We start from the raw sequence: 14283 nt of genomic DNA, 5'->3' as shown, positions 1-14283 counted from the left end.
TTGTGAACAAATTGAAATTGTTTTGAGAAATAAGAGTATAAAATAATATATCTAAATTTATTTTGTATAACATTTTTCTTTGAAGATACTGATTTTCACCTTCTCTATGGCCTAGTACAGTAACTTAATATGTTACTTGATGAGTTGCATGTACTATATTACTTTGCTCCCTTTTTGCTGAGTGATAGGACATAAATTTTGACTTATAAATAAAATTATTCTACAGCTGAAAATGTAAATACAAATGTACATTATGGGGTGACAAATATAAAATGCAAATACCACACATAAAAGATAGTATCAAGCATTGTTCATGCTTCTGTTTGTATTAAAATGTTTACTATATAGATAACATTCAAAATTGGAGTAATATGGATAGGTTCAAGTTCCAATAGCTCACTTGTAAAACCAGTTACCTTTGGGGAAAATGTATTCTAGCTGGCCTTCCAAAATTAATTTGACCTATTGTGTAACAATGTTTATAGAATACTGTATTTTTAAATTTTTTCTATGGGAAGTTATGCCTGAATTTCAACATTGAGAGAAATGTCTCTCCTTTTCCTCTCTGAAAGGAAACAACTAACTAGAAGGCTTTACATCAGCCCCCTAAGGAGACAGGAGAGCTAAGTCCCTAGAGCCATGGCCATTGACATAATGGCCTTTTCTGAGTCCTTTAGAGTCAACTTATATGTGAAAACTGGAAGGCTTATTAAAACATTTATTTTCTTTCAGATCTAATCTCACCCTTCATTTTTTTTTAATATTTAGTTTTTAGTTGTAGTTGGACACAATACCTTTATTTTATTTATTTATTTTTATGTGGTGCTGAGGATCGAACTCAGGACCTCACATGTGCTAGGCGAGTGCTATACCGCTGAGCCACAACCCCACGTTTCTCCCCTCATTTTTCATAGACAGTCATTTTCTCTGTTTGTGGGCAATATTTGATTTCTAAGCCCTTATTCCTTTCTTGTCTTCAGTATTCTTCCCATTCACCGGAAACAAAAGGTGGTATACTGAACTGAATTCCACACATTGCAGGAATTAACTTTTCCATTCACTGTTCTTGTGAATAAACCAAAAGGAATTTCTGCATCAGGATAAGTAAGTGGAGATGGGTCCCCCTAACCCCCAATTAGCTCTCTCTGTAGAGGTTAACAAAAAATTCTCAGTTCTTTTTCCCATTAGTCATTTGTACCCAGTGAAAACAGCCACAGGACTGACTGAATTTTGGGTAGACATTGGAAAGAAAGCAGCTTTCCTATTGTTATAACTGTTCAGTTTTTTTTTTCCAAATTTTTTTTGTAGTTGTAGATGGACAGAATGCCTTTATTTTATTTGTTCTATTTTATGTGGTGCTAAGGATTGAACCCAATACCTCATGCATGCTAGGCAAATGCTTTGCCACTGAGCTGCAGCCCCAGCCCAACTGTTCAGTTTTCATCTTCTGAAAAAGCATTAGAATAGTCCCGATATTGATGAATAGAGCCTACAATTTAGGATGGAATTACTCTGTGTAGTTTTTTTTTTCCCTTGACTAGGTCATAAAGCATACTGTTTTTAAATTCTGCTAATTATTGTTTTTATCTGCCACCTATTTTTTTGTTATTTAATACTTATTTTTTACTTATTTTTCTACAAGAGAGCGGCAGAGCAGTCAGAACTGTAAGACAAATTTAAGTTCAGTTTTCCTTCCATACTTGCCAGTGATTGTTTCTGGTGTAGCTTATTTAGAGCTAGGCAAGTGCGCTACCACTGAGCCCCAGCCTCAGCCCCAAAGATTTTCTTTTCTTTGTTTTTTTTTTTTTTTTTTTGTGGTGCTGGGGATTGAACCCTTTGCCCTGTGCATGTGAGGCAAGCACTGTACCTCTACCAACTGAGCTATATCCCCAACCCCATTGAAGTTATTTTAATTTTTTCTAGTGCTTTCCATGGAACCAATTTTCTATAAGAATATCAACCAATATTCTTGGTTGATATTCTTATAGAAAATATCAATAGTGCAGATTGATAATTTTTTCATTACAGAGGAAGACATCAAAAAACAGAGGCAGTATACAGAATTATAACTTCATGTAGTAAAAAGTAAGTATACTATATGCTTTTGTTAAAAACTTTAGAATTACTTAAAAATATTCCAGTTATTTTATTGGGAGACAAAGCAAGATAAGCTATTTTTGGAATTTTGTTATTAAAATGACTCTGTTGAATGTGCCCTGATTTCAGGGTTATGCATCCCCCACCTCCCCCGCACTGGGGATTGAACCCAGTAGCTCTCAGGGTCTCAAGTTGCAGAGGCTGGTCTGAACTTGGAATCATCCTGCTTCTGCCTCCTTAGTTACTGGTACTATAGGCACACACTTATGCACTCAGCTCATGGGTATAGATTGCAGAGGAGCAATTATTGGTCTGTGTTTGCTGGAGCTACTTTGCTTCACAGTTGAATGAAACTAGTGTTGTGGCAGGTTATAAGTTTGTACTTGGCATATATGAGGGAGAAGTGATTGGTGATGATATTTTATTAGTTAGGGAACAAAATAATTTTTCATTTAAGGCATAGGGGAACAAACTATGTCCCATGTAGTTTTTATCTGACCTATGAGCTAAGAATAAGAATAGTTTTTACATTTTTTTAGTGATTGAAAGAAAAATCAGAAGGATTTTGTGGCATGTGAAATTTATGTAAAATTCAAATTTTGTTGTCTATAAAAAGTTTTATTGGAACACACCATACTAATTTGTTTACATATTTTGTGTGGCTTGTAACTATAATAGCAGAGTTGAGTAGTTACAACGGATAATCAGCAAATTGTGAAATGCTTGTTGTTGGGCCTTATATCAAAAAAGTTTGCTGATGGGTGCAAAGTCACAGGCATATAGGAGGAATAAGTGGGAGTGTTTTATTACACAGAGGGTGATTCTAGTTTACAGCGTGCCTCATCTAACCCAAAGTAGACAAAGGGGAGGATTTTGAATATTTTCATTAGAAAGGGATGATAAATGTTTGAGATGATGGATAATCTTGAATATCTTGATAAATACACAGTGTAAAAATGTATCAAAACACCACATTGTACCTCATAAAGATGTGAAGTTATTATCTGTCAACAACAACAAAAAAGTTTGCTAACTCCTGACTCTGGAACCAAACTACTACTTAATATCTCTTTTTGAGACTAAGTTCACTTACCTCTCTTTGTCTCATTTTCTTCATCTCTACAATAGGGAGAATGATAGAACCAACTTCATTAGGTGATTGTGATGGTTAAATAAGTTACTACATATCAAGCTCTTAGAAATACGCATTGCACATGATAATAAGTATTAGATGTTAGTTGATACTGTTTGATTCAGTGGTAAACCACTTTGTAACCTAGAATGTAAAAGGTGCATTGAGATTAATTTAATGGATAGAGAATACCTATAAGTATGTTGAGGAAATAGTCTTTTTTAAAAAATAGTTTTTAAAAAATACTTACTTTTGGGTTGTAGTTGGACACAATACCTTTATTTCACTTATTTTATTTTTATGTGGTGCTGAGGATCGAACCCAGGGTCCCACAAGTGTGAGGCGATCACTCTACCGCTGAGCCACAATCCCAGCCCCAGGAACTAGTCTTTTGGCAACAGTATATTTCTAGATGTTGAGTCTGTGGAAATAAGGAAAATTATGAATCCAAAACAAAGCATAGAAAGTGATCATATGTTTTTACTTGGCTGTACAAGGAAACGAGCATCAGGTAAAAGTCTATTTCTACCATGAAGAGTGGTAATCATAGTGGGGAATCATTCACTTGACTTCTTGAAATGAAATAAAAGATAAAGTTATCTTATGACTGTGATAATTCTAGTTTGAACATTTTAGTGATTCCAAGTATTTGATTTCAAATGGCTTCTTCAAGGGTCTCATCAGAATGTATTTGGCATCTTGAATATCTGGAACCTGTCATTCCTGAATTAAAATATCCCAGTTGTTTGTTGGGATACACTGTCAGAATTAAATTGTGTTCTAAATGATTCAGTTTGTTTTTCAGCATTTCATTTCCTTTCCTTACTGGAGAAAAGACAAACTATTCATCTGTTCAGCTTTTTTTTTTTTTTTTTAATTGTGTTGAAAAACACATAGCAAAATTTCCTCTTAAATTTTTTATATTAATATTTTATCTTTTAAAAAATATCTGAGCCATTTTTAAGTGTATAGTAGTTCCCCTCTCCCTGTCTTTGATTTTACTTTCAACAGTCTCAGTTACCTGTGGTCAGCTGCTATATGAAAATATTAAATGGAAAGCTCCAGAAATAAGTTTTAAATAGACTATTCTGAGTTCATGCTTTCTTGCCCAGGACATGTGTCATCCCTATGTCCAGCATATCCATGTACACTACCTATACCTTCGTCACTTAGTGGCCTTCTTAATTATCATTAGTTCCACAGTATTGCAGTTTGTTCAATGTTACAGTGTGTTCAAGTAACCTGATTTTTTTAACTTAATGGGCCCAAAGTTCCAAAGTAGTGGTGTTGGCACTTAAGATAGACCAAACATGCTGTTGTAAAATGCTTCCTTTAAGTAAAAAAGGTGAGACTTTTTGAATTAAAGGAAAAAAAGTCAAATGCTGAGGTTGCTGAAATCTATAAATTATCATTAAATCTACACTATGTCTAATTTTAAATTAAGTTTTATATGTCCATGCATGTATAAGAGTAAACAAAGGGTTTGGTACCATTCACAGTTTGAGGCATCCATCCACGGGGGGACCTTGGAATATGTCTCTCCCATGGATAAGGAGAGGCTACTCTACCATTCAGTGGTATTAAATATAGTTCATTATTGCATAGTAGATGACCAGAATTTCTTCATCTTGCAAAATTGAAACTCCATACCCATTAAAAAACAACTCCTTTTTTCCCTTTACTACCCCTGCTCTTAGCAGCTCCTGGCAACCACCTTCTACTTTGTTTCTGTGACTTTGATTGCTTTAGATATTTCATATAAGTGGACTTATCAAGTATGTTGTCTTTTTGTGGCTTTCTTATTTCACTTAGTGTAATATCTTCAAGTTCATTCATGTTGTAGCACATGACAAATTTCTTTCATTTTTCAAGGCCAAACAGTATTCCCTTGTATGAGTATACAATTTGTTCATTCATCCATTGATGAACATTTTGGTTGCTTCTACCCAAATGTAAATAATGCTGTTAAATACATGAGTGGGCAGATATAGGGATCATGCTTTTGTTTTTTGTGTTTTTTTTTTTTTTGATATATATGCAGTATTGACATTGTTAGATCATGTGGTAACTATTTTTAACTTTTTGAGGAACTGTTGTACTGTTTTTATAGGAACCATACCATTTTATGTTCTCACCAGCAGTGCACAAGTGTCCCACCAATTTGTTCACATACTTGCTACTGCTTTGTTTTTTTTAATAGTAGCTATCTTATTAAATGGGGTGTGGTTTTGATTTGTGGTTTTAATTAGCATTTCTATCCATCTAACTTTTAGGATGAATGATTTTGTTAAAAGGATCTAACCCAGTTTTCAATAAGAAGGCTTTTTGACTTTATATTTGACCTGAATATATAGTGTTATGTGATTGATGTAAATACTTCTGACTATACCAGTGTAATTGGGAATTAAGAGTTTTCTTTTTTTTTTTTTTTTTTTTTTGAGCTTCTTACAATTAAGGAGGAAGGTAAGAGACTATGTTGATGGGAAACTCAAATCTATTACTAAACCTATCATTGAGGTAAATATAGATCTTTATTAAAGATAAAAGCTAATATGTTCTTTCATGAAAACCTTTGTATTACTATTAAAATTTTAGTTTTTTTCCTAATTGTAAAGAAATACCTATTATCTAAAAACTCAAGAAAATACAGTGAAACATAATTTATCTTTGGGATATGTTGTATTTATTCAGTGTATCTGTGTTGCTGCAGTTAGCTGTAGTTTTTCACTGATGTATTAAGTTCCGTTGGAAAACAGTCTCCACTTTCCATTTTTCAATTGAGGTTTCCTTTCATGTTTTGTAAGTTTCCTAGTATTGCATTTATATCTGAATTTTATACTTGCAGGAGGAATTGTTGTGCCTTGGACTTTGTATCTGTCAATTTATATTTTAACAGTTCTGGTTCTCTATACTTAATTTTATCAGATTTCCTAATATTTGCTCATAGAAATGAGCATTGTGTGGTATATTGATGTGGGCTGTCTGATTAGGTGAAGTTGAACACCTTTATTATGTGTGTGGTCCTAGTTCCCCTACCTGCCTACTTCCAGTACTGGGGTTTGAACCCAGGCATGCCCTACCACTAAATTTCATCCCCAGCCCTTTTATTTATTTACTTTGAGAAAGTATCTCGCTGGCCTCAAACTTGAAATCCTACCTCAGTGTCCCGAATAACTGGGCATAAGCCATTCTATCTGGCTGTGTGTGTGTGTGCTGTGGCGGGGGGGAGGGGGTTCTTTTGTTTTTCTTTGTAGAACTAGGTATTCAGTCTAGTACCTTGAGCATGCTAGGTAGACGCTCTGTGACTGAGCCACATTGCCAGGCTTCATGTGTTGTATTAATTGGTCATTTATAGTTCCTTTTCTAGGTAAAGTCTTTTGTTCTTAATAAATAGTTTCATTGTTATTGTTTTTGTAAGAGTTCTTTATATGTCACGTATACACATACATGGACATGCATATGTGTATATATATTGTGTATGTATATATTGTGTGTATATAAATATGCACACATACACATAATAATACTTGTTTTAATGTGTCTTCTAGTTGAGGCTTGTCTTCTCACAGTGTCTCTCAATGAACAGAAGTTCTTAATTTTAATTCATAGTCCTTTTCTAGTATATTCTTTGAGAGTCATTTTTAATAAATCTACTGAAAAGGTCATAAAGACGTTCTTTTAAAGTTTTATTAGTTTTGCTGTTGAAATTAAAGTCTTTAATTCATCTTCCAGTTTAAAAAATTTAAATATGATAACTTTTTACCTAAAATACATAGTTCATATTTTCTTTTTTTTAATATTTATTTTTTAGTTTTAGGTGGACACAAAATCTTTATTTTGTTTTTATGTGGTGCTGAGAATCGAACCCAGTGCCTTATGCATGCTAGGTGAGAGTGCTACCACTTGAGCCACATCCCCAGCCCCAGTTCACATTTTCTTGCATGCTTAGTATGTAATGCCAAAATGTTTTATAAACAATGCCTTAAATAATGAGGAAGTTGTAATAGTGGAAACCCCCCAAATAAGCATAAAAGATGACTTGCATTAATGATGACATTTTAAGATATTTGTTTAAAAATTTTTGCTTTAATTTCCCAGCCTTGGTCTCAATTGTAAATAATATGCCTGCCATTCTTTTAAGTTATCAATCACTGATTTCCGACTGAAGTGGTTTGAATAGCTGAGTATTGCTACACAGTAAGTGAGTCTCAAAATAAGAAGCTAACTAATTATGGCATAATAGAATTTGAAAACATCTAGCTTGTCTGCTTTAATTTTATTACCTTTTAAGTTCTGTAATGTTCTGATGCTTAAGATATATAATATGTTTACATATTAAGATATATAGGAAAACTGTCTGAAGCCCAGGATGATTCTGCATCTTTATCTTGTGCTTCTAGGGTTGTGACCTTTATAGTTATTTAATGAATGCCTTGTTTGTCCATCAGTATTATACCAGCTGCTCTGCAGCTTTCCATCTCTACTGTCCACTGCTGGTAGTATCCTAGGAAAGGAGTACAACCAATCTCTCTGTACAAGCAGTACAGGTTTATACCTGTAGATAGACTTGTATCTCATGATAAAACATATTAGCTTTTATTACCTAGGGACTGTTAATGTGCTTAGTTATATCAGCATTAATTTGAAGATAACATTTACAATCATATAACCTAAGAAGATGAAAAGTGTTCTTTTGGAAATGTTAGTAACACTTTCTAAAGTATCGTTTGTTATAGAACAGAAATTAAGTCAATGTATATATAATCCATAAAACTGAGGAACAGGTGAATTAGCTAGTTTCTAGGTTTTGGTGTTTGATTTTAGAGGACTAATGAAACATCCTGCAAAGGCAGACACTGCTTACAATTTTCCTGTAATATTAGTGAATTGTAATTACAGGGAAGGTTGATAATCTTTTAAGATGTGATGCTAATGTTGTCAGCTGTCTCAGAGTCAGCTGAGAGCTTAAGGTGGTAATGCAGGTGGAGTAGACAGGAGGTTTAAGCAGCCTGTGAGTCTATACACTTAGGGAAGAGTGAAGCTATTTGAGTACAACTGTCCTCTGACACCTAGAAATGTTGGAATTTACCACTGGCAGGGCTTTTACGTTCAAACTACATAGTGTAAATTAAATGGGCAGTTTTTGTAATTTGAGTAGAAAATATGTGTTATTCATTTGATACTGGTTCCTGGTATGTAATGGTCACTTAAATTACATTTGGGGAAAAAAGTATCACTTTGTTTATAGTCTTTTCATTATGCAGTGTTTTTAAGAAAGGAACTCTACTTCATTGATAAATTCTTATATTTCAGTGTTTGTTGCACTCAGTTATCCAATATTCTTAGCAGTCTCACAGTAGGAAGTGAGTTTATTTAAATCTGTTTTAAATGTTCATAATCTTTGCCTTTTTTTTGTGTGTGTGTGTGTAGAGGCATATACTATAGACTAACTATTTAATGTTAAATACTCAGTTTTATCTTTTCTCATCGGGAGGGATGAGAAACTTAATGTTTTCATTGAGTTTGTCTAACATTGATTAATAATGTTGGGCTTATTTCCTTTCTATCTGCTTAATAATATAATCAGTTGTTTTTACCTTAATATGAATGATGGTAAATAAGGATGAAACTCTTGTTTTTCATTGGCACTTTACACTTGAAAATGGTATCAGCAATGTGGTATATAACAGGTAGTGAAATAGGGATATAACCTCCCTTATTATCAAGATGGGTAATCTTGGCTAAGTCATTCAAACAGTAGATCTCAGTTTCCTGGATCTTCAAGAATTCTAGTTTTATGAGAACATTTTAGATGGAAACCAACATCACAAGAGAAGTTTTGTGAATTCTACAAGTGGTGTATATTTTTGTGTGTATCACATTGTGTGTGTGTGTGTGTGTGTGTGTGTGTGTGTGTGTGTTTGAGGATGGCCATTTTGCCCAGAAAAGATTATTCAGGGCACTTTTGATTTTTATACTGATTTATTAAAGTTTTAAATTAAACAGTTAAAGAATTTTAAACTCAATTATAACACATTTGAATGAGCATTTTAAGAAATTTATTTTTTTCTAGCTTAAGATCCCTTTAACTTAAATTGAAACTATAAATTGAGCATTTATTTATTTATTGGGTACCGGGGATGGAACTCAGGGGCACTCAACCACTGAGCCACATTCCCTGCCATATTTTGCATTTTATTTAGAGACAGGGGCTTACTGAATTGCTTTTTAGCTCCTCGCTTTTGCTGAGGCTGGCTTTGACTTTGCCATTCTCCTGCCTCAGCCTCCCTAGTCGCTGGGATTACAGGTGTGTGTCACCACACCTGGCTGAGCATTTATTTTTAAGTACTTAAATCATCTGACAAAATTTTCTAAGTACTTAATTTTTCTAAATCTGATATTTAATCTCTTTTTCATCGTAATTACAACTTGACACTCTTTTCTTCTTAAATAATTAGAAAAATTTCTTTTTCCTATCTGTATTATAAATTTGTCTGGTTCATCAAGAACTTTTCAATTTCATCATCTTGAGCAGTTTGAGCTTTCCCTTTCCAAGCCATTTTGGAGTCACATTATCAGATGGCTCAGGTTGACTCTTACAAAAATATGGGTTCTGGAGCTACAGACATCCAGAATGATTATTTTCCTCATGAAAGTGGGGATATGTTGAACCTAGTTTTATACTTTCTGCCAGCAGCAACTCTGAGGACTGTGGAGTGGGGTGGTTTCTGAGCCTGCCATCCTGATATTCAGGTTCCACATAATCTTCAAATATGAAGGTCTACACTCCCTACACCTAGTATACGTGACTGATTTATTTCAGTTGATTTACTGCTTATTTTTTGAATTATTTATTTTTTAATTTGGCAGGCAGGCATTTTTAAAATATTTTAAGCATTTAAATACTTTAGAATAAATTGGATATTGTGTATCTCCCATGTCTTACCTGATTTTACAGTCAGAGTTCCAAGGTCATTGTCATGACAGTTTACGTTCCAGTTTTCTGGAACATAAAGAGACTGTATCCTACAAAAGAATAAAAAAACAGAGCATGTAAACAGAGATTGTATTTGGATCACAACCCTGACTTACTCACATATAATGGGATACCTTAGCTCTCCAGTTGTATTTAAAGCATTTTGCCAGAAATGTAATGTGAACCACATAGGTAATTTAAAGTTGTGTAGTAGTAATAGTGACAAGAAACAGTTGAAAATTAATTTCAATAATGTTTTGCTTAACCCAGTATGCTGTTATTTCAACATGTGATCAGTGTAAGAATTGAGATATTTTACATTTCTTTTTCATACTGTCTTTAAAATCCATTGGTTTTTTTCTTTTTTTTTTTTCTTATGGGACATCAATTCAAACTAAACCACATTTCAGGTGCTCACTAACCACATGTAGGGCTTCTGTATTGGGCACTGTGGACTTCCACCTTTGCAATTAAGAGCTAGTAACTTAATTGTTTTGTACGTAAATATGTGTTTATTATTTTAGATATAGATTTCTTTGAGTAAAATGTAAAACGTTCTAAAATGCTTATCTTCATTTCCTTTCTCTTAAAGGCCCTTCCTTCTTCCATGATTATAGTAGCAGTTTATTGTCCTGTGGTAGCTGCTGTTTTCATTGTTCTGAAGATGGTCAACTATCGACTACACAGAGCACTGGATGCTGGAGAAATTGTAGATAGGAGTGCAAATGAGCTCACAGATCAGCGAGCCAAAGCTGAACAAGGCAACTGTTCAACCAGGAGAAAAGATAGCAATGGACCTAGGTAAGAAAACCCATGTTGCTCAGTGTGTAACGACATAAATTGTGGTGTGTGTGTAATGATGTAATTACTGTGTCTTTATATGGTTTGAAGGCAGTATTAGATCTTACCACTAAAGGTATAATGTCCAGGGCACATTGTAATATTAGAATAGAGCAAAACTAACTGGCATGTTTGGGGGATTAAATCAATATCATTGGCCTCATTTCTGAAGAGGTTAGAAAAAATAGGTTACCACATAATAGTTACTCATACCAACACCCAAAACCAAGGTAACACAGCTTGAAGAAATAATTTCAAAGCATAACTTATAAATCTCATCATTTAAAAAACTTACATGTATAAATGAAATGTATGTATATCTTAAATACATTGTGATGTTTTACTTGACATTATCTGCATGTTTCACTTTATTGTAAATAAAAATTTCAATTGGAGTCACATTATGTGACTCCAATTTCAATTTTATATTCTTCTTGTTCTTCTTTTTTGCAGTGTTGGGGATTAAACACAGGGCCTTGCAAATGCCAGGGAAGTGCTCTACCACTGAGCTGTAGGCCCAGCTTTAATTTTATATTTTAACCTTTGAAATTTAGTTGTTCTTTCCTCAATCTTCAGAAGACTGACTTTTTAGGGTTCAAGTTTAGCTAGATGTTGCCTTGGAAACTTTCCCTTCCTATCCCAGCTAAAGGATTGCTCACAGCCACATTGTAACATATTTCCTTGGCTCTACTAGCTTTTTCTTTTTGAAGAGAAACCTACTTTGTTTATGGTCAAAAGTTTCTTGTGTTCTTGTAGAAATAATAAATATTGCTAATATAAAGCTTAAAAACAAGCAGTTCCTATGTGAACATCTGACATATATTAAGCTCATTCAGTCCTCTAAATCATTCTGTGAGGTAGATGCTGTTTTATTCCTAACTTATAGACGTAGAAACCAAATTGAGAAAGATCAAATAATTCAAGCACTCAAGTTCTGGAGTCTATTCTTTTATCCACTATGCTGTGTGTCCACTCGGCATATAATAATGAGCTATTTCAGATATTAAGGTATAAATAATATAATGAAAGGTGGATGCTCCTATTAAGGCATGTAATATTTCTTTATGTTTTCTAGTGCATTAAAAGACTATCTCTTTTCAGTTATATTTTTTCCTCATTCCTATATGATTGCCACATTTGTTCATTGTGCAGGTATTTTACTTTTGTAATGATTTTATTCATTGTTTTAATCACTTCCTCAACTTATCTGAATTGCATTTATAAACTTCTTGAAGTCAGGGACCTTTTCTTAAAAACTATTATATTTCCAGGCCTTAAAATCAGTTTCTGGCACTGATTATTCCTTGGCTAATATTTGAAGTAATGAAAACAAAATTTCTGTGGTATTATTTTTACTGATGCATAGTATTCCCTTGTGTGGATGTATAATAATTTACCTATCCTATTTTTAGTTATTTTCAAATTTAAATTTCAATGTTAGAAAGATTACTGTGATCCTTAAATTTTAAATGATTAAATGTTTTGCCATGATTTATCAGAGGTATAGTTACTGGAAAGGCTACATTTTTTTTTTTTTTTTTTTTTTTGGTACGGGATTGAACTCAGGGGCACTAACCACTGAGCAACATCCCCAAACCTATTTTGTATTTTATTTTGCTGAGTTGCTTTTAGCACCTCACTTTTGTTGAGTCTGGCTTTGAACTTGAGAGCCTCCTGAGCTGCTGGGATTACTGGTGTACACCACCATACCTGGTGGCTACATACATTTCTAAGCTTTCTAATACATATTGCCAAATTCCAAAGATTTGCTGTTTAACTATCATGATCTGCAGTTTGAGGACCTCCCCCACCACCTTCTCTTTTAAACCTTTGACAAATACTGGGTTAGTATTTTTATAAAACACTGATAAAACCCTCAGTGTTTAATATTTCTGCTTTTGGATTACTAGCAAAATAGGGGCATTTTTTCTTGTGTTTTTGTCATTTATATTTTTGGGGGGCTTGTTTATTTTTCTGTTCTTTTTTTTTTTTAACTGTTGGTTTGGAGAAGATATATATTTACGATGGATTTTAATTGTTTGTCCTATGTGCCAAGTACTTTTACTCAGTTTCTATCATAATTTTTTTTTGTATGCCACATATTACTTTTATGTCAGCTGAGCTTGAATCATTCTCAATTATAAAATATTAGAGAAGTTACTTAAGCTTTCCTCTGCATAATTGTTCTAATTATTTCTGGATTTTATGTATATGGGTATATGTGTATATATGTTTTTAATTGCTTCTGTTAATGAGTTACTGTTCTGTTTCTTTTAGTTTAGAAGTATTTATTGTGAAATATATGTATTCCAAAGAATATATCAAATATATGTATAATTTAGAGAAAAATAGTCAAATGAAATGAATTGCCCACTGCACAGCATAAGAAACAGGGAAGTATACAAACTCCATAGAAGCTCTACGCATTTCTTTCCCATTTCATTCCATTCTTCTCTTTAAGAGGGACCACAATCTTGATTTTTGGGTGAATAATTCCCTTTACTGTAATACAATCTTTGTAGCTATCCCTAAATATATGAAATATTTATTTTGTCTGCTTTAGGATCTTCTAAAGAGAATCATACTATGTATGTTTCTGTGTGAGAGACTTTTTGGGTATGGTATGTTTTGTATTATTGATTCACTCATGTTAAGGTTTATGCCTATGATTTATTCATATTCACTGCCATGTAGCCTCTTGCTATAGGAATAGATTACAATCTTTGTCCATTCTTCTGCTGATAGTTATTCAGATTATTTCCAATTTTTGCTCTGATAGCACATTATTGTACATGACTTCTAGTATACATGTGTATATCTAGTTTACATAAGGCAATTTGTAGAGCATTTTCTTGTTTAATTTTAGTAGGTAATTCCAAGCTGTTTGCCGAAATGATTTTTACCAATTTATACTCTAGTAATATGTGAAAGTTCCTTATTCCACAGTCTCATCAGTATTTGATATTGGCAAACTTTTAACATTTGCCATTCATGTGAGTGTAAAATATGTCTCACTGTAACTTTTAGTTAACCTTTCTGATTATTAATGAGGTCAAGCATCTTATTTTATATATAGGTTCCACTTAGGTTTTCTCTTCTTTCCGGTGTCCATTTATGTCTTGTTTAATTTTTCTTTGTAGTTTTTTCTTATTGATAAGTAGAAATTTAAAAAATGTTTATGCTTCTTCTTTATTAGTTATGTACATTATAGACGTCTCCCAGTTTGTGACTTTTAATT

General features: G+C 33.2%; 1 protein-coding gene across 5 annotated transcripts in view; it reads left to right on the top strand.

The window, feature by feature from the left end:
* The window catches only part of Pcnx1 (pecanex 1), a 151135-nt gene that overhangs the window by 17465 nt on the left and 119387 nt on the right, over positions 1 to 14283 (top strand). For all 5 annotated transcript variants that reach the window (XM_027931593.2, XM_071607712.1, XM_071607710.1 and 2 more), the window contains exon 2: positions 10798 to 11006. In XM_027931593.2, the coding sequence (XP_027787394.1) occupies positions 10798 to 11006 (209 nt within the window). The remainder of the gene's footprint in view (positions 1 to 10797; positions 11007 to 14283) is intronic.

The sequence above is a fragment of the Marmota flaviventris genome, chromosome 2, assembly GCF_047511675.1.
Source record: "Marmota flaviventris isolate mMarFla1 chromosome 2, mMarFla1.hap1, whole genome shotgun sequence".
Taxonomy (NCBI): domain Eukaryota; kingdom Metazoa; phylum Chordata; class Mammalia; order Rodentia; family Sciuridae; genus Marmota; species Marmota flaviventris.
The sequence above is the reverse complement of the archived record's forward strand: the minus strand, read 5'-3'. Positions and strand labels throughout refer to the sequence as shown.